This window comes from Cordyceps militaris (genome assembly GCF_000225605.1).
Source record: "Cordyceps militaris CM01 unplaced genomic scaffold CCM_S00004, whole genome shotgun sequence".
Taxonomy (NCBI): Eukaryota; Fungi; Ascomycota; class Sordariomycetes; order Hypocreales; family Cordycipitaceae; genus Cordyceps; species Cordyceps militaris.
In genome coordinates, this window is record NW_006271972.1 from 2801186 (window position 1) to 2820833 (window position 19648).

At 55.9% G+C, this 19648-nt stretch overlaps 7 protein-coding genes across 7 annotated transcripts; 5 read left to right on the forward strand and 2 right to left on the reverse strand.

Annotated features, from left to right (window-relative positions):
- Positions 1–2990: 2990 nt before the first annotated feature.
- Positions 2991–3744, forward strand: CCM_05905 (secretory component protein shr3, putative; the record flags this gene model as incomplete). The annotated part of the gene is made up of 2 exons (XM_006671049.1): positions 2991–3087; positions 3167–3744. 2 exons carry the CDS (start codon positions 2991–2993, stop codon positions 3742–3744), a joined length of 675 nt encoding a protein of 224 aa, XP_006671112.1.
- Positions 3745–5105: 1361 nt separating this feature from the next.
- Positions 5106–6182, forward strand: CCM_05906 (amino acid transporter arg-13; the record flags this gene model as incomplete). The annotated part of the gene is made up of 2 exons (XM_006671050.1): positions 5106–5219; positions 5301–6182. The coding sequence occupies 2 exons, from the start codon at positions 5106–5108 to the stop codon at positions 6180–6182; spliced, it is 996 nt and encodes a 331-aa protein (XP_006671113.1).
- A 217-nt stretch (positions 6183–6399) lies between these two features.
- On the reverse strand, positions 6400–7084 carry CCM_05907 (translocator protein; the record flags this gene model as incomplete). Its single annotated transcript, XM_006671051.1, has 3 exons — positions 6400–6769; positions 6827–6920; positions 7000–7084. The coding sequence occupies 3 exons, from the start codon at positions 7082–7084 to the stop codon at positions 6400–6402; spliced, it is 549 nt and encodes a 182-aa protein (XP_006671114.1).
- Positions 7085–7774: 690 nt separating this feature from the next.
- Positions 7775–9652, forward strand: CCM_05908 (cell division control protein Cdc6; the record flags this gene model as incomplete). Its single annotated transcript, XM_006671052.1, has 3 exons — positions 7775–7823; positions 7890–8272; positions 8318–9652. 3 exons carry the CDS (start codon positions 7775–7777, stop codon positions 9650–9652), a joined length of 1767 nt encoding a protein of 588 aa, XP_006671115.1.
- Positions 9653–12139: 2487 nt separating this feature from the next.
- On the forward strand, positions 12140–15440 carry CCM_05909 (pH response protein PalF; the record flags this gene model as incomplete). The annotated part of the gene is made up of 3 exons (XM_006671053.1): positions 12140–12179; positions 12688–13454; positions 13515–15440. The coding sequence occupies 3 exons, from the start codon at positions 12140–12142 to the stop codon at positions 15438–15440; spliced, it is 2733 nt and encodes a 910-aa protein (XP_006671116.1).
- A 559-nt stretch (positions 15441–15999) lies between these two features.
- Positions 16000–16788, reverse strand: CCM_05910 (co-chaperone protein HscB; the record flags this gene model as incomplete). Its single annotated transcript, XM_006671054.1, has 1 exon — positions 16000–16788. One exon carries the CDS (start codon positions 16786–16788, stop codon positions 16000–16002), a length of 789 nt encoding a protein of 262 aa, XP_006671117.1.
- Positions 16789–17415: 627 nt separating this feature from the next.
- On the forward strand, positions 17416–19423 carry CCM_05911 (L-lactate ferricytochrome c oxidoreductase; the record flags this gene model as incomplete). Its single annotated transcript, XM_006671055.1, has 4 exons — positions 17416–17443; positions 17497–18819; positions 18994–19067; positions 19337–19423. 4 exons carry the CDS (start codon positions 17416–17418, stop codon positions 19421–19423), a joined length of 1512 nt encoding a protein of 503 aa, XP_006671118.1.
- Positions 19424–19648: the final 225 nt, after the last annotated feature.

Sequence of the window (19648 nt, forward strand, 5' to 3'; positions counted from 1 at the left end):
GTGCGTACTCCTGGGAATCTCTGTTGGCTCTGTCGAAAGAGCTCCCCTTGTATCTCCCGAATTTCGAATTGGTGGCAAGGCGTATCGTTTTCAAAAGCGATACTGAATGGCCTGCGGGTATGCAGCAAGCTCTGGATTGCGAAAACCGAATATGCAAGCGCTGGAAAATGATGTCAAGACCAAAACTGGTTGGGTGTTAGGAAATTTCAGCCGAATCAAGCAGCACGGCTGAGCGCCAGCCCCACTTGCAAGTCGGCTTTTGTATGACGGATGTCTGCGTCTGCGTCCGCGTCCGGACTGGCTTTAGAATTCTTTCTCTAACAAGAACATCAAGAAAATAACCTTTCCTTCTTCTGGGGACGAATATAAGGGAAAGGTGCCCGCTAGTTGGTGAAATGGAGCAGATCTACCACCAGTATAATACATTGCTAAAAAGCAAACTTGCTATACACGCCAATCTAAAGGCTTGATTCTGGTCTAACACTACTGGTCCTGGTATAAATTCGCCCCTGCTAAACAACTTGGACATACTGTACGGAACAGGGTGGGAGTTTGCTGCTTCTCGCCGCGGTTACCCTTTCGTCTACCTTGTCGTTCATGACTTTTTTTTTGGAATACGTTTGCGATCAGGACGCGCGTGCCGAAACCTAGGGAAGAGCAAAGTTTGCAAAGCGGGCAGTCAAGAAAACTTGTCGAAACCGAGGGGTATAATTCAGAGTGAAAGTTGACCTGGACAAGACGCAGAGCGGTGCGCCCGCTCTGTCGAGGTTGCTCGTTTAGTTGCCCCATGTTATTGCTCTGGCATCTACAATCTGCTTTGAAATCCAATCCACGAAAACGGCTAGGACGGCAAGCCTTACAAGCTGGCCGGGGCAAACACTTGTTTTGAGCAGAGCCTGATTTCCGGACCGCCTCCCGCTGTGTAGATCGTGGCAACAGCTCGAGTTTTGCGGGGTGAACTATTATTGCTTCATTATTAGCCAGCCTCCGGAACGGGCTGCTTGTATCTTGCCTTGGTCTCTCTGGGCTGGTTGTCGATGGCCATGTAAGCGGCTGCAACTTCTCATGAGCATACAAGCGAGCTGGTTTTCGCCTGACTCTCACTTGTAATTCTCACCTTGGTCCTTCTTTCAACGCAGCCCGTCTTCTCATTTGTCTCCATATCATAGCCGGAATGCAGACATTTTTGCCACTTGTTATGCTGAGCTGCCTCGGTGCAGTTGGCGGCGCGAGCCATCATCACTACAATTTCCATCAACATTATCAAAACATACTGGCGCAGCATCCCGTAGCATATACGGAGACTGAAAAACCTCTGCTTCAAACTCGCAATAGAACCTACGCGGGTATTCACTCGCCAAGCTATAACCAAGACTTTTTCTTGGAGGTCCCTTATGCCCAGCCGCCAGTCGATGGCCTTCGCTGGAGGTTGCCGCAGGGCTCAACACTTCTTTTACCAGTACACGCGATGCAGTCAAGTACCCGCTAAATTGCGTCGTTCTTGGTGGCGATAGTTGGGGCTACTATACCAGAATATTATTCGTCCTCATATCACAGGGGTGCTGATGAAAATCTGCTACCCATTGCTGCAACTATGGATCGTCTCCACTTTCGGCTTGAGTGGGGACAAAAAAGAAGACTTGAAAAGCCAAGAACTTTCAATGAAAGAGTAGATGCCTCCAGTGGGGATCGAACCCACGATTTTCGGATGTCTAATCTGCAGACTAGATCATAATCTAAACGTTATGAGACCGATGCCCTAACCAGCTAGACCATGGGGGCTTTTCTTGAATTTTCAGAAAATTATTTGCATCTATGTGAGCATGACAACAACAGTCGACGCCGGCGCGCTTGGGCTGTACCTCCGCTTGCCTCCACGACCACTTGACCGTTCGAAGCGCCCCCCGTTCTGCCAGCCATTTCTCTCATAATTCTGAATTGCACAAAACATACCTGGTCGAGGTTGCGGCACGGCCTTAGATTCTAAAATGAGCCGGTCATTATGCCGGGCGCTTTAAAAAGCGACCATTATTTCCTTGCATAGGTAGGTATGCCATATGCCGCTGGCTGCTCCCTCCGGTTGTAATGATTGAGTGGCGGGCGCGCGGAGCACAAGTAGACGTATGGTAGCTCGTGAAACTCCTGTACTTTGTTCTATATATTCTTTTGTTAAAAAGCAAGGAAGTCGTGATCTGTAGATAGTACTGAAAGATCAATGACTGTTACTGCCTTGCTAGTTAGCTCAGACCTTGTGTTTTGATTGGAGATTGTCTATTTTGAAAGTTATGCTACCGCCTATGTCGTATTCATGAAAATAACGGACCAGCTAGTGGCAGTTTGTGAGGTCTTTGTAAGACAGCTTGATTTCTTCATGGCTTATACTCGGTTTCATTTAAATACTTCTTGACAGTTGCAATCGAGTTGCTGCACCTGGTGGGCGCTGGTTCTTTGAATGCTGAAGTGCAGCTGAACACAGCTTCCCCACAGTGGGTGCCACAGGTAGGTAAAAGAGCTCTACCTACCGTAGTTACCAGGTACCTAACTAATACACTGGGACACTCGAGAAAACAAAGCCAAGGATTTGGAATAGACACGAAACAAGTCAAATGAATAGAGGGATGAGCTTACAGCAGTAGAGAGATTCAAGACTCTGCAAACACCGAATGAATTGTCTCTCCAGCAGTGTGATATTCCGCCACCCACGCAAACGCCACACGAAAACCTAAAGCCCAGGCAACCCAAGCCAAGCGAAGACGAGCCGCCCCCAAACTTTGGCTGTCCAATCCGTGGCCGCATATTTTCATCCTTCTGCAACGCCGTTTCTCTTCGAAATTTGCAGCTTCTATCTCCAACTTGCTTTTTCGATACCCGATTAGAGAGACGCGTCTTCTCGCAACCGCTACTACACCCTCCCGACAACCTACACAACTCGAAAGTGATTATTTTGATCCTCTTTCCCCACGCATAATACCGACACCGATACCAACACCATGGGTTTCTTTGACGGATGGGTTGATTCGAGCAAGACGACTCGGTCCAGCAACTACCGAGGATCCGGGTCGTTTGCGACGCTCATGATTATCGGACGTATGTTTTCCCTCGCGCGCCCATTCTCCACGGAGCTCTGTAACCCGCGCGGCGGTCGTTGCTAACCTGCTGCTCCCAGCTACCTGCTTCTTCCTCGGCATCCTCTTCGCCTCGTTCCCCTACGACTTTCCCCTTCTCTGGAGCAAGGAGCCGCTCGCCGCCGACTTTCTCCCACAGCTTGAGGTGCACCTCAAGTTTATGCACGCCGCGCCGCCCCTCATCCACCGCATGCTGAACATCATGGTCTTTGTCGCCTTTGCTGGTCTCCTCATCAAGCTGTTCCGCCCCTCCGAGGCCAACTTTCTTTTTGACGGCGCCTCCCTGATCCTCTACGTGATTGGCGCCGCCACCTACATGACCAACATCGTGCGCGGCCTGCGCGCCCTCACCGACGGCGTCTGGGACCAGCCCGAGTTCGCCAAGACGCGTCGCGGCGAGAGCGACGGCGAGTACATCCTGGGCAAGGAGGACAGCCTGCGCGTCATGTCGGCCAGCAACACCATACTCGCCCTGGTCCTCATCGGTGTCCTGGTGCTCCAGGCCGGCCAGTGGTACGCCGAGAAGCGCGACCGCGACGACGACGAGCCGGCAGAGAAGAAGGAGGCCGGCCGTCCTGCGTCGCCCAAGTCACCCAAGAAGTCAAAAAAGAGAGATTGAAGCGTGACGCGACAGGGGAGGGACAAGAAGGGAGGAAATGGAGGGGAACGATTTATGTTGTAACATGGGCACGTTTTCATGATCAGATAGCACTTGTTTGGGAGAGAAGCTGCGTGCGCAAACCCGGCTAAGCGGCTCATCCGTTGCGTGTTTAGTTTTGGTGGACTGTACGATTCCGGTTAGTCGGCTCTGAGAAACATGGTGATTTTTGGAATACTATATTGCATGGAAATAGCATGATGTGCATCTGTGTGTATGTGTGGGTGACATCCAGCCGAGGCAGAGCTACGCTACGTCATTTGAGGCTTGAACGGTGTAGTATTCGAGGCCATGGCGACATATCGCAGGAGAGCGCTGCAACGGTATTCGCTCACTGCACTGCCCAATTCTCGTCCCAGGAAATGCCTCATGGCGGTACAACAAAGTACATCAGGACAAGCCGGTGAGAGAAGTCCTGCGTGAAGCTAAGCTTCCTTTGTAGATGGCCGACATACAACCGGGCTGCGCCTAGTGTTCGCTGTCAGCACTGTCGTACACAGTAGGATTGGCAGTCGGCCGCACTAATGACAGGGACCAGAAAAGCATTAAGCTAAATCAATAACTATTATTACCTGGGCAATGAAATTATAAAACAGGACCGCGAACAAAAATCGACGGCTGGCAGATGCCGATTCTTGATCCACCGTCCGTTTCGTTTCGGACGTCGCGCGTGCTTCTCGACCGCCTTGTTGGTGCATGTGCATGGTCTTCTAGTATGGTGTCCTGCAAATTCCAAAATTCGTCCTGTAAATTTCGGGCCTCTTGTTGGTGGTGGGGGTTTGGCTATGCTTGCCCAATGTGGCCACCCACCAGGGGGATCTGAGAGAAATACTAGCCGCTCGGGTTGGCCGTTGTAGTTATAATAAACCCTCCGTGCTCCCCTCTTCCATAATCTCTCTTACCTCTATTTTTTCTCACTTCTTCATCCGGTTTTTCCCTCTCCTGGTTCTTATCGCTGCGGCCGTGCAGTGGCGGATCTAGCATCATTTCATCACCCTTACACACGGCACTACCTAGTAGTCAGTCGGTGACGAAAATACGGCCCCGGTATCGCAACCCATCCATTTTTTGTGCGACACATTGAACAAAAGGGCGCGCGATCCTGCTACAACTCCCCGATTTGGCAACTACAAGTTTGCTGCGCCGTGACAGCGTTCAACAAACCTCCTAGGCGGTACGACCTCCGTTTTGGCCCAGGCGCTGACTGCCCGACGGCATCGCGCTGGCGGCTTGAGGAGCGACAGGAGAAAAAAAATCCAAAAAAAAATCCACACCGCCGATAATACCAGCGATAAACTCCGCTTCGGCCTCGATCACCGAGCATGAATCCGACCGCCGTCGCTATCGAAGCCCCTCCCGTCATCATGGCGCCGGAGGTGTCCTTGCCCGTCAGGAATGCAGCAAAAGAGACGGCCGAGGGCATCCTCTACGGCTCTGTACGTCTGGGACAAAACCACCTGTGCCCCGGCACACCTCATGTGCAAGACTCCTTGGCTAACTATGCTGTTCATGTGCAGATTGCCGGCATCGTAGGAAAATACATCGAATACCCCTTCGACACCGTCAAGGTCCGCCTTCAAAGCCAGCCCGACCGCCTGCCCCTCCGCTACAAGGGCCCGCTCGACTGCTTCCGCCAGTCGCTGCGGGCCGACGGTTTCCTCGGCATGTACCGGGGCATCAGCGCGCCGCTCGTCGGTGCCGCGGCCGAGACGTCGAGCCTGTTCATCTTTGAGTCGCTCGGGCGCGAGGGGCTCTACGCCAGCGGCCTCGCGCGCCGCGACACCCCGCTGTCCCTCCCCGCACTCTACAGCACCGGCGCCTTTGCCGGCGCCCTCGCCTCGTTCGTCCTGACGCCGATTGAGCTCGTCAAGTGCAAGATTCAGGTGCCCGGCGGCGGCGCGTCGAATGTCGGCCTGAAGCCGCTCGCCGTTGTCCGCAACATTTTCCGCCACGATGGCCTGCGCGGCTTCTGGCACGGCCAGATGGGCACGCTGATCCGCGAGTCGGGTGGTTCCGCGGCCTGGTTCGGCGCCAAGGAGACGGTCACGGCCATGTTCTACACCCTGGCGACCAAGAAAGCGGCCTCGGCCGCGGAGCAGGAGCGCATCCGCGCCACGCCGCTGCCGTTGTGGCAGCAGGCCGTTGCTGGCGCGTCGGCCGGTGTCTCGTACAACTTTCTCTTCTTTCCCGCCGATACCATCAAGTCGCGCATGCAGACGTCACCGCTAGGAATACCGGGCGAGAAACCGTCTTTTTGGGCCGAGGGGTCGGCCATCTGGCGCCAGTCAGGCGTGCGCGGCCTATATCGTGGGTGCGGCATCACTTGTCTGCGATCCGCGCCCAGCTCCGCCTTCATCTTCATGGTCTTTGACGGACTCAAGAGAAATTTCCCTTTGTAATCGCAGTGTAGTGCGCTGCACTTCATGATCACGCATATCTTTGCATTTTATTATATACGGCTGCATGTTTTGGCGTATTGGTTTGGATAATAGGCTTCTTTCAAAATAAAGGTAGATGCAAAGCATAGAACGGACATAGGGTTACATTTTGTTTCCATAAAAGTAAAGGCTGATACGACTTTCAACAGAACGCGTTCAAGCTGCGTCCACTGTGCAGTTACTGGGTCTTTTTCGTAGCCTCGAGCGCCTCGTCCGACATGTCCCAGTCGTTGAGGTAGCCGGTGCCCGCCGACAGATAGGTCGCAAACGCAAGCCAGCCAAGATACGGCAGCTGCAGCCACGCAGCCGTCTCGTCAATGGTGCTCCACGTGTAGGCGAGCCAGCCGTTGAGGCCGAGGAGCGCGACGAGGTCGGCGGTGGCCTCGATGGGGCGGCGCGCGCCAAAGAAGATTGGCATCCACGCCAGGTTGAGCCCGAGCTGGATCGTGTACACGGTCAGCGAGTGCTTGGTGGTGGCGACCGTGGCCGGCGAGGCGAGCGACGAGAGGCCGGCCGAGGCGACCCGGTGCGCGGCGTAGCCCATAAGACTTGACATGATATGTTTGTTAGTGGACGGAGCGGCGGAAGAGGAGGAACAGGCGCACCCGTAGAGAACGGTCCAGACAGGACCGAATACATAGGCAGGCGGGTGCAGCGGAGGCTGCTTGAGCGCCAAGTACGTCTTGACCGTTTTATCCGCTGTGAAGGTGTGAGACGATGGCGCTGCGGCGGGAGACGTGGGACTACTTGCGCTTGGTGCTGTAGCCGATGGCAGTACCAAAGGCGATGGGCAGCAGAACGGACGTCGCCGAATGCTGAAAGGCGGCAATAGGCAGCGTGAGAGAGGGAATGTACGTAGTCATGATTGCGGATGGCAGTCGACGATTTCGTGAAAGGCTGGTTGATGCAGTCAAGTGCGCAACACCTTGTACAGTGTCGGCTGATTTACGATGTCGTCACTGACTTCCAAGCTGCCTTGGCCACTGATTTCAGAATGCCCCGCCCGCCGCATTTGATGTCAGCAAGGAGGAAAAGAAAGTATGCTCTCTCAGGATATTCTGTAATATATTCTCAGACATTGTTCTTTTATTTTCAATACTTTCGTACCTCTGTTGATCGTCTTCCTTTACTCCCTTTCCAAGTATTAATCCCAACACGTGATGCTACACTAGCCACGTCCGCGCCACACCAAGTCTGCTTTCAGATTTCAGGCGCACAGACCAGCACTTTAATGGATTTGGTCGCGTCCTCTGCGCGTTGCGACGCGCCTCGAACACGGTTCGTCCCGCCCTTGCGCGACCCTGGTCGTGGCGCGGGCGGCTCTACTTAATCCTCGCTCCCTTTGTAAGGCTTTCCACAGCAACCTGGTTTTCTGTTAGCTGCATGTCATTTCCCACCGCATTTCCATCCTGGCATTTCTTCTTTCACAAAGGTTCATCGTCTCTTGCAACTTGCATCTCGCATTACTAGCATCTTGTCCATCACTAGCAAGCGCATCTTCATCTCAGCATTCTTCGATTGGCAGGAAGCATCCAGCCCCGGGTCCCACACCAATGGCTCCCTCAACTCTGGGAAAGAGATCCCGCCGTGCGGTAGCATATGGTGTGTATTCTCCTGCGCAAGCAGGCGCGGCTTCTTGTTGGCAATCGTGCTTACCTGTTTCTCCAGATGCAAACGAGTCTCCTTCCAAGCGACCTCGCCGCTCGTGTGCCGCCATTGTCGACTACAACGACGAGAACGAGGATCCCCAAATCGTCATTACCGACGCTACTGCCAGCCCCATCGTTATCAAGACCGCGATCGACGACTCACCAAGCAAAAGAAAGCGTTCCATCTCTCAACCCTCCGCCAAGAACCCCGTCACACCGTCGACGCCACGCCACCACGATGTATTGGCAGCGTATCCCACCACACCCCGACATGCCGTCATGTCGGCTGGCAAGCTCTTCAAGCGACTGACACCGCACTCCCCACTATCTCCCACCACATTGCAGACCGTCTACCACTCGGCTCGTCAATTATTTGCCCGCGGAGCGGAGCCTGGCCAGCTGGTTGGTCGCGACGAGGAACGTCTGCAACTTACGACGTTCCTGCAGCGATGCTCGTCAGACTCGCCGAATGGATGCCTCTACGTCAGTGGCCCGCCTGGTACCGGAAAAAGTGCAATGATTACCGGGCTCATTCAAGACTACACGCAAATGGACGGTGTCAAGTCAGTCTACATCAACTGCATGAGCGTGAAGTCGTCCAAGGATCTGTACACAACACTTCTCGATGGCATGGGTCTACTGTCAGAGGGCATGACGGAGGCTGACGCTGTAGTGGCCCTTCAAAATGCTTTCTATCCCAAGAGCGAAATTGCCACGACTTATCTGGTCACCCTCGACGAAATTGACCACATTCTCACCATGGGCCTGGAAAGCTTGTACCGTGTCTTTGAATGGTCCCTGCACAAGTCATCCAAGCTTCTTCTCGTCGGCATTGCCAACGCACTGGATCTCACAGACCGATTCCTCCCGCGCCTCAAGTCCAAAAATCTCAAGCCCGAGCTGCTTGCGTTCCTTCCTTACACCGCTGCCCAAGTCAAGAACATCATCACCACTCGCCTCAAGTCTTTGATGCCTCAAGGTCAAGAAAACTACGTACCATTTATTCACCCCGCTGCCATTGAACTGTGCTCCCGCAAGGTTTCGAGTCAGACGGGAGACCTTCGCAAGGCGTTTGAGATTTGCAGAAGAGCATTGGATTTAATTGAGAACGAGACACGATCTAGACACGAGGAAGAAGCAAGGGAGACTATGCTTCAAATGACACCCTCGAAGCGACCTCTGGGCGAGAACATCAACGGAGCACCCAGGGGAGGACGCAGCATTGTACAAATTATGAGCAATTCCCTCAAAGCTCTGACAGCCGAAACAGCCCCTCGTGCCTCGATTGGTCACCTGAACAAGGTGACTGCGGCAGCATTCAGCAACGGTACTACACAGCGACTCAAGACTCTGAACCTGCAACAAAAGGTGGCACTATGCGCACTTGTTGCCTACGAGAACCACCTGCGAACCAAGTTCAAGTTCGGTATGCCGAGTACACCGAGCAAGACGCAATCATTGGCACCGACTATCAAGAAGCTCTTCGACGCCTACTGCCGTCTATGCACGCGCGACTCTGTGCTTCACCCTCTGTCAAGTTCCGAGTTCCGCGAAGTTATGGGCAGCCTGGAGACACTGGGCCTCGTCAATGCGGTTGACGGCAAGAACGGAAGCTTTGTGACTCCGCTGACGCCTAGCAAGCGTGGCCGCAAGGGTGTGTTGGCGAGCGGCGACGACAAGCGCATTGCGAGCTGCGTGACAGAGAAGGACTTGGAGTCGATTGCGGACGGCATTGGCTCGGGAATTTTGGCTAGCATCTTGCACGGGGACGCATTGGACTAGTTGTATATTTGGATTTATTTTGGATTTTTGGCGCATTTGGAAAACGGGTCACGGCGCCTTTGTTTTTTCTCGGAGCAAGCATGTAAAGGACCAGGCTGGCGTTTTTGTTTCTGGCAGCATGTATTATGAAGGACCAGGTTTTTGTTTGGGCTCTTGAGGGAATCCCGCATGGATGACGGATATCATAGTTACTTGTAAATGCATAAAATTATTATCGGGCTTGATTTGATCATCGCCAATGACGTGCATGTGCGTGACGCTGGTGAATGAATCGTGGCAGGTGCCCAATGACATGTTGTAGCCGAGATTGGTGTACACCCGGCTCATAGCGATGTGAAATAACGAATAACGGCGATTCATGTTGTCAAAATACCTATCGGTTTCTGATGTGCTTTGAATCCCATCTCGTACATACCAGCACACTGCTGATTGGTGCACATGCGTTCCGGCGAGACCCTGGTCCCTGTGATCGTCCATTCGCTGCGACAAGCTCCGTACAACCGTGGCCCGTGGCCCGTGGTTGCATTGTATTGTTTGACGAGAGAGAGAGAGTGTGTGTGTGCATGACGGTCACTTTTCTGCGATGCAACGATGCAAAGCGAAAGTCGCACATGTCGACAGCGACACGGTTCTGTCCGGATTGCTTGGAGGGGGAGATGCGGGCGCGCCGATAGCTGTTGACGATCGAAATTGGTGGATTATGTAACTATTCGTACGATCCGACATTGTTTACGCATCGGATCTCGCGGTCAAGGATGGTGTACACTCTTTTTGCTTGTTCTGTCGCCCGATGCCCGACTAACAAGAGAACGCGGTCATCTGCAACTCTCTCGCCCGGCTTGGTGTGCGTGCGGCGGCCGGCAGGCGAGATGTTGAGTGACACGAGAAGCCATGCAGTAGCGTGCTTCAGTTGTGGCGCCGTGTTATTTTTCCGGAGGCTCAAAATTGCCCAACCTTTCTCCTTTATTATCAACACTTGCGGGATGTGTTGTTGCTATGTACCTCTGCTTTCGTTCCGCTTCCCCTAGGTAGTCTACCCAAGGCTTCACATGTCAGTCGCTTACCGTGCAGCACAGAGCATCGGGACGAGGAGGAGGATGAGAGTACGATGCATAAAATAATACAAAATGGAACGTACGAGGGAAAGTCAAAGTCAATCAGGAGAAAGAGGGGAAGCCTGGTCAAGAGCGGGAGGTGCGAACCTGATAATAATGGAGGACAGCCAGGGATGTCGCGACTAGCGGCCGGCGCTACTGGGGGTTGCTCATCTGCGGCGGTTTCGATAGTCTTTAGTACTTGCAACTCTATTATTATAGTAATCCTGATGCCAACGGGGGTCTTGGCGACGGGAATGCCCTTTCTTCTTTGGAGGCTTCCATTTTCCTTGGCGTGGAAGATGAGACGGACGAGGGCTGGCTTCTCGTGCGCCGTCGCCGTTGTGATGCTGTGATTTGGCTTCCGGTTCGTGGTACAACCGGGCGTTGGCATCATCTGCAGCCGGCCCAAATCGGTTGGCAAACTTGGCATCCGGCATTGTCTCGATTCTGATGGGATATTGTAATGCATGCATGGATCAAGGATCGTCGCTGTATGTTGTATGTAGAGTTCAGCTTTCTGGTGGCGGTAGTGGGCGGGCGGGCGTGCATCGATGCAGGTTTGAACGGACCAGGATTTTTCTTTCTTCCTGCAGATGGTGGAGAAGACGGTAAATGAAGGGTTTCTTTTTTTCTTTCTGTTTCATTGCTACGGAGCCGTTGTTGGAGGAGGAGGATTTGAGGGGGTTAATATGGTCTGCGTGTAAGCGAGAGCAACGTTATCACGGTAACCTGGCGATAGCGACGTCCTGCACCCCACTCCGTGGCTGGTGAGAGACAGTTTAGAGGGCAATTGCCGTTGCCGTTGGGTTGGAGCAAGTGGCGGTAGGTGCCTTTTTTTAGGTACCTTTTCAGGCCATCGTGGCGAGCTGGGGCAATTCGACTTTGAGCCCCCACCGGGACTGCCCACTAGGGACCTACGACAACTGACAGGTCGACATGCCAGAAATGATGTTTAAATTATTTATTGTTGAGAATGCCTAACTACCTTAGTACCTATTTACTCACGCAAGTAGTTAGAGCAAGGTTTTCCTGGCCACCACCACTGCCCAGTTGCCAGCTGGTTGCTGTCCTCCCCCACCACTGCGCCGTTGATGGCCCGTTCAGCGAGCTGCATGCAGCCTCGCCTCATGTTCAAGCCACCAGTGCCACCACCTTAACCAAGCCGCCCGCTCGCCCGCCAAATACCTATGCCCCCAATTGCAGTCTTCAGCCACCCCAGCCTGCAGGACCTGGCCAAACTCTCCAGTTCGCACTCTCAGGCACAGCCTCTCAAAGCCTTGCCCCCCTTCGCCCCCCAAACGACATCACCACCTGCAGCCTTGGGAACATCCTAGCCCTACTTTTTACTGAGCTGTTGCTGAGCTCGATTTTTTTTTCCATCTCTCTGGGAATGTGCTTCACTACTTTGCCATTGGCTGGCCAGTTTGTTTGTTAGTCGGCCCTTTGATAATCCCCGGGACCCCTGCCGTTGCTAATATACGCCGCCCAACAGAGCAGCTGCCGTGATAGCCAGATCAAGCATTCCCCAAAAGGGAGATGGTGAAAAGAAATAAAGAGACAAAGTCAATGCTGCTCAGTATAGACGCCGTTCGCAATCAAAACCACCGCAGCGCCTCTGCAGCTTGTGGTGCAGGGCCTACTCCGTCTCGAAACGGAAGCCAAACCGCAGACCACACAGCCCACCAGGGAATCAGACCAACGACAGCTAGCCGGACCATTTCCCTGCTCTCGGATCATCAACCATCCCCCCCCTCTCTTGCAACCCACGAAACTTGTCCACCTTTTTTTCTAAAACAATCCTCGGTGTATGGTTCTAGCCCAGAGCATCCGTACCTTTGCACATATGAACCCCTCCGACGCCTTGTGCTGCTTCACCCTCTCTTGGCTCTGGACCCTGCCGTCGACGCTCGTCCTCTGCGCATGACCACGCGTCTGCAGCCTCCCGCTCGTCGACGTCGCCGCCCATGCCACTCGCCGCCGCAGATTCGCACCACGGCGGCGGCATCAGCAGCAGCAGCAGCAACGCGAATAACGCCGGCGCACCCTCCGAGGACGATCCAAAGACGACAGCAGCTGCTGCTGCGACGGCGGCGGCGGCTTCCAGCAGGCCGCCGGCGTCGTCTCCAGTCGCCGCTGCTGCTCCCGCCGGCGCGATAGCTTCAACGGCCGCGCTTCGAAACAGCGCCGCCCACGACAATGCGGCCGCCTCTGCGCCCTCGTCGTCCGCCAAACCCGCCGCGCCGCCATCCATCAACTCGTCCACCTCCAACACCTCCACATCGCGCACCTCCGCTCTCTTGTCGCGCCTTAACCTGCCCTCCTTTACCATACGCTCTCGCAATCGCAACGTCGTCGACTTTCACATTCGCCCCGACGAGCCGCACAGGACGTACAGCGCTGGCGACGCCGTTCGCGGCCACGTCAACATTGCCGTCGTCAAGCCGATCCGCATCACGCATCTCGTCGTCGCCCTCCACGGCTATATTCACGTTTTCAAGGATGCCTCCGCCAAGGCCAAGGCTAGTGGCTCCCCCGTACCGCCGCGCGGAGGCATCTCCGAACTGCCCCAGTACCACGGCAATGGCCTCGCCAGCCTCTTCCAGGACGAGCAAGTTCTCGCTGGCGAGGGTCGGCTCGAAGCCGGGCGCTATGAATTTGGCTTTGAGCTCATCTTCCCCGACATTGGCCTCCCAAGCAGCATTGACGTATGATACCACGTGCACTTCGACGCCTCCAAGGCAAAACCACTGACAATTCGTTTCAAGTTTGAACGCGGTACTGTATCATACATGATTACAGCGACACTGACGAGACCGACTGCCATTGCTCCCACCATGTCATGCGACAAGCGTGTTCTACTTCTCGAAAAGATTGACATTGGTCACTTACCACCCCCGCGATCGCGGACGATATTCCTCGAGCCCATTTCGAAGCGTACACGGCGGAAACGTTCCACCATACTCGATAAGCCGCCGGTTATCGTCCCAGAGCCGCCATCGACCGGCGCACCTAATGATCACACCTCCGAAGCAGGTTCAGTAGAACAAAGCGCCACCCCTGACTCTGCGCGCGACAGCACGCACCCGGAAAGCAGTCGCGGACCGCCTACGCAGATTGACGTGCGGAGTGAAATTAGCGGCGAAAGCGCTCGTAGTATCAGCACTGCCGTGAGTCGCAGCGACGTCACGCCACTCTCGCACGCATCTACGTTCAAGTCGCCTTCGAAGCAAAAGCTTGTCGACAACAAAACCATTACCGCAACAATTGAACTGGTCAAGGGTGGCTGTCTGGCTGGCGACATGGTTTCCGTTCGCGTATCCGTGCAACACATTAAGCGTTTGAAAAGTTTGACGGGCGTCATTGTGACATTGTTTCGCCAGAGCAAAATCGACTCTGCGCCAGCTGCGTCGCTGTTTTCCGGAAACGACCTTGAAGCTATTGGCGATGACGGATACCCCAGGTCAAGAACAGGACTGGCTGGCTTGTCGCTGTCATCAACAGGTTCGACGAGCATGTTTCGCAAAGACTTGGACCAGAATACGGCGCCGCTGATCATCGACCCTTCATCGCTGCATGCGTCGGTGACATGCTCACTGAAGCTTCCAGATGACGCATTTCCCACGATACGAGGCGTTCCTGGCGCCATGGTCAGCTTCCGCTATCACATCGAAGTCATTGTCGACTTGGGTGGCAGGCTCTCGGGCCAGATGCTTCAAGGCGGGCAACAGGCTACGACTCGCCTGGGCCAGTACATGACGTCTGGCGTCGACAATGCCTATGGCCCACGAGTAGCAACCAATATTATCGATACGACTCCGCTCCGGCGCCAAAAAGGCGTCGTTTCGGTGTCTATGGAAACAGTCGTGGGCACAGTCGACAGCTCTCGGCGGCGGAAGCCTCTCCGAATATCACCCCGTCATCCACCACCACGCGTGCCGGAAAGTGACGAGGATGAAATAATCCGTGCCGAATTGAATGAGCGCCCAGCGCTTGCCGGATCTCCCGCCATATATACCACAACTCCAAGTGACCGCAACTATGCCTCGCAGCCGCCATTCTTGCAGCCCCCTCGCCCTCGCGCGGGCCCCTCAGGACCGTCCCAGCCCGATTATCACACGCATAGTCACGCCAATGGCTACTCGCGCGAGGCTGCCCCAGCCTACATCCCGCAGCCACAAATGCCTGATTCCCGCAACATGTCGGAAAAGGAGCGCATACGGCAGGCGGAAACGCGCCTTCTGCCGAGCCAGCCTTCTGCTGCTGGTCCATCCTCGTCAGCCTCGGCGCCAGACGACGACAATATTTACGATGCACAGGAGCCGCTCCGTCTCCCCCCTACTGCTGGGCCCTCAGCGCCCACGGAAGACGAGGCGGCTGCAGGACCATCTGCCCCGAGCGAGGATGACCTACACGGCTCGGCTGCCTTTCCAGCCGAGGACAAGCAAGAGCTCGAGCGCCAGCGCCTGATCAACGAGGCGAGCGCGCCGCCGGAATTCCCGGAAGACATGGAGCGGTCCGGCGACCCGGGCCCTGCGACCGAGACGGATGCCGAGCCGAGCGCACCGGTGTTCAACGAGGACGAAGAGGAGCTGACCGGGTATGGCGTCGGTGCCGGGCCGTCGTCTTCTGCTGATCCGTCGCGAAGCGCTCAAAGGCCAACCGGCGAGCAACTCCCTGCGTACCAGCGGTGATGCTCTTTACCGTGTCGATGAATAGCATTCAAGCGCGAGTGCTTCTCCGCCTCCTTTTGGCGTTTCCTCTTTGATATACTATCACGTAGTACAAGCAGACACAGGCCCCCTTTCTCACTATCCTCATTTATTCCTATTATTCTTTTCAACTTTCCTTACCATGGCGACAAAAAAACATACTGGTTAGCGGGGCACACACATATATCCGGATACTGGCGTCTATTGTACTTATTATCGTCTTTTTTTTCTTTTTTACAAATCTTTGAAAGGCGGGTGGGGGAAGGCAGCTGTCTTTATTCATATCATGGAGGGAGTTGCGGAATGGTCTAGGAGAGAAACATGTCTCTCCTTTTTCCTGTACATGATGAACTTGCATATATCTGTGGATGATCTGTACTCTATATATAGGCTCAAATTGACGTGACTTGGGTCTGGCGTGCATTTGAGCGTGAGTGGAAAGGCGGCCACAGACTGTACGTGTCTATTCCTATGCAATCTAAATACCCGATATGACGTATCTTACATGTCTCCCAACCATAATTTGTACACGCACCCGCGTCTAATGCTGCAGCACAATCGGCTTGCCCGGCTCCCAGTTATCCAAGCTCTCCCTGATATTCACCCAGTAGCGCATCCTGACGGCCTCCCTCTTGGCGGCCTCGACATCATCGTCGCGAAACGCCCTCTCCAGGGCCTCCTCGCCGTCGGCGATGCGGGCCTCATTCGCCGTCCTCACCTCGTGCAGGTCCTCCTCGGCGCGGGCCTCCTCAATCTCCTCGCGCGCCTCGAGCACCACCATCAGCAGCGCGGGCTCGTCGACCTTGAGCCGCTCGTCATTCGCCACGTCGACGCCGCGCAGCGCCAGCAGGTACTGCGCGCGCAGCAGCGGGTTGGCGAGCGTGCGGTACGCCTCGTTGATGCGGGCGGAGAGCGCCTCGGCGCGCGTCTTGGCCGGCCCCGGCGGGTGCATGTCCGGGTGGGCGCGCGCCTGCAGGGCGAGGAACTCGCGGCGCAGCGCGCGCGTCTGGATGGGAAAGTGGCCGCGCGGGGGGGGCCCGAGGGGGAGCGTGGAGGGGAAGAGGTCGTAGTGGGTGGCGGCGGCGGCCGGCTTTTCGGCGCTATCGGCGCGACGCGGCGGCTGTTGGGAGAGGAAGCGGCGCGGCGGCGATGATGGGCTCGTGGCGGTGTGATGGTGGTGCGGGTTGTGCTTGGGGACGAGGGCGCTGGTGCGGCGCGCGGTCGTCGAGAAGCGTGACACCAGGGCGGCGGCGGGTGCGTGGCAGCGTGCGCATTGGGGGAGCAAGACGGATGTGCGGCGCAAAACGGTCGCGGCGGCCGCGGAGCGCATAATGGCTGGCTTGTCGCTCTGCGCGTATGGCGTAGCGTTGATCTCGTCTTGAACAATGCCGGTTGTTTGCCTCGCTCAACGATGGCTAGTTGCAGAGCGGCCTGTGCCAGTGTGCAGTGTGTCTGTGTGTGGAGGAGGAACCTTTGGTGTTGGTTCGGAGATGACGTCGCGGCCCTGGGAAAAAGAAACAGTGGGCCCTCCTTGATCGGTCCGTGGAATGGGCAATGCGCGGCGAAGACTTCCCTAGGGAAAGCAAACGGAGAACACTCCGCTCATCAACCCGCTGCAAATAATGGGCGTTTTTTCTCCACACAGTCCGGGCTGGATTTCCCGCCAATCAACGGGCCTCTGAAAGCAACTTCGACGCGGACATCGGCAATTGAAAAGGAACCAGCTTTCCACTTTGACAGTCAGATTTCACCCGTTTCATATACCTAATTGATGACGCTCTTTCTTTCTTCTGTCGAATTTCATTGAAGTAGCTTACACCTGTGCTGGCTGGACCTTGCATTGTCCGTTTACCGGTGCGCGTTTGCTGTCACCAGCGCTCAACCGTCATCGCCATCCGGCGCCCTCTGCAATCCTCCGCCCAGACACTCACGCATACACCAACCAGCTTTCCCCATCATGGCTCCCGAACTCGACGCGGCCGAAGGTAAATCCCAATCCCACCCCGCTGGCTACAAAAACAATGCTCACGCCCGCCAGTGGCCCGCCACAACACGGCTGATAGCTGCTGGGTCATCCTCTACGGCAAGGTCTACGACGTGACGTCCTTTTTGAGCGCCCACCCGGGGGGCTCTCGCATTATCCTCTCGCTCGCCGGCCAAGATGCCACCGAGGACTACGACCCCGTGCACCCGCCCGGTACCCTCGAGGAGAACCTGGCCCCGGAGGCCGTCCTCGGCACCGTGTCTGCCGCGAGCCTGGAAAGGCTCCATGCCGCGGCGCAGTCCTCACAACCACCACCGGCACCACCACCAGCGGCGGCGCCCACGGCCAAGAGCGAGCCGGAACCGCTCCTCCCCGTGCAAGCCCTCCTCAACCTCGACGACATTGAAAAAGAAGCGGCCAAGCGGCTCTCGCCGCGCGCCTGGGCATACTACTACTCAGCCTCCGACGACCAAATCAGCAAGGTCCGCAACAACGACGTCTACCGGGATATTAGCATGCGTCAACGGGTACTCATCGACGTCAAAGCCAACGACCAGTCCACCTCCTTCCTCGGGCACCCCGTCTCCACACCCGTCTTCGTCGCGCCCGCGGCCATGGCGCGCCTCGCACACCCCGACGGCGAGGCGGCCATTGCAGGCGCCGCCGCCCACTTTGGCGCCATGATGATTGTCTCCAACAATGCCTCGATGACTCCCGAGCAAATCGTCGCGGCCGCGGCGCCAGGCCAGCTCTTTGGCTGGCAGATCTACATCCAAGACGGCCGCGACAAGAGCGCGGCCATGCTGCGCCGCATCAACGCCATGCCGGACCGGTACAAGTTCATCTGTCTCACACTCGACGCGCCGACGCCGGGCAAGCGGGAGCTTGACGAGCGCGGCAACCTCGACGCAACGATGCGCGTGGCGGCGGCGGGCAACCCGGGGGTCGAGGCGCGCCCCGGTGGCGGCGGCGTCGGCCAGCAGCTCTTCTTCGGCACCGCGGCGGATTTGACGTGGGACACGACGCTGTCCTGGCTAGCGGCGCACACGCAGCTACCGATTGTGTTGAAGGGCGTGCAGACGCACGAGGACGCGTACCGGGCGATGCAGCATAAGCAGGTCAAGGCGATTATCCTGTCGAATCATGGCGGCCGCGCATGCGACACGGCGCCGCCGCCGGTGCATACGCTGCTCGAAATTCGCAAGTACTGCCCTGAGGTCCTGAGCCGGCTCGAGGTCTGGATCGACGGCGGCATACGGCGCGGCACGGATGTCGTCAAGGCGCTGTGTCTGGGCGCGCGAGGCGTGGGGCTTGGTCGTGCGCCGCTGTACGGTCTCGGGGCCGGGGGCCAGGCGGGTGTGGAACGCATGTTCGAAAGTAAGTCATCCCGCTGCTGGAAATCCTCGTTGCATTTTCTTGTCCAAGTCGTCATTTTGCGCCATAGTGCCCGGGATCTTATGCCCGGCCTGCTTGCTACCTGCAGCGGCACGCAATATATGCCGGCCTTGCGCATTAAATTGGACTTTGCTGACAACATCTGCCTTGAATTAGTCCTGCAGGCCGAGATTGCGACTGCCATGCGCTTGATTGGTGCCCGTTCTATTTCAGATCTTCGTCCAAGCTGTGTAAGTACACTCCCTTCTCTGCGTCCGATACTTGCTTTCTTGTACTATATTACTGCCCGCAACCCGCTTATCAATTCCTTTATGGCGGGTTTGTCGTATAAATCTTGCCGTGAGGCCGGAATGGGGTATATTGGCTGTCAAGTCGAAATGTGCTCATGGTCAAACTTTGCGGCGAGCCGCCATTTTGACAACGACCAATGCCTTGTCGCGACTCACATATGCTCTTTCACTACCTACTCCTATTATTCCCAACTAACAGCCCTCCTTAGCTTAACACGCGCCGCGTAGAGAGGGATATTTATGACGGCGAACCCGGGCTCGACCGTCAAGGTCTATGGACAAAATCGAAACTGTAAAGAGACTGTCATGCGCCAACAGTGGGCGACGGGGAATATAGATGACATGTGGCAGGCCTCGTTTTGGGATAGCGTAAATAGCTTGTTGCGGGCATGCTATCAGATATTTTCGACCACTTGGCTCCAATCCCCAGTCCCCCAAAACTCGTCAAGCTCCTTCCCCCTCGACATGGTTTCCAGCCGCCCGCCATCAGGACTGACAAGCCACATGCTGTCGATACATGT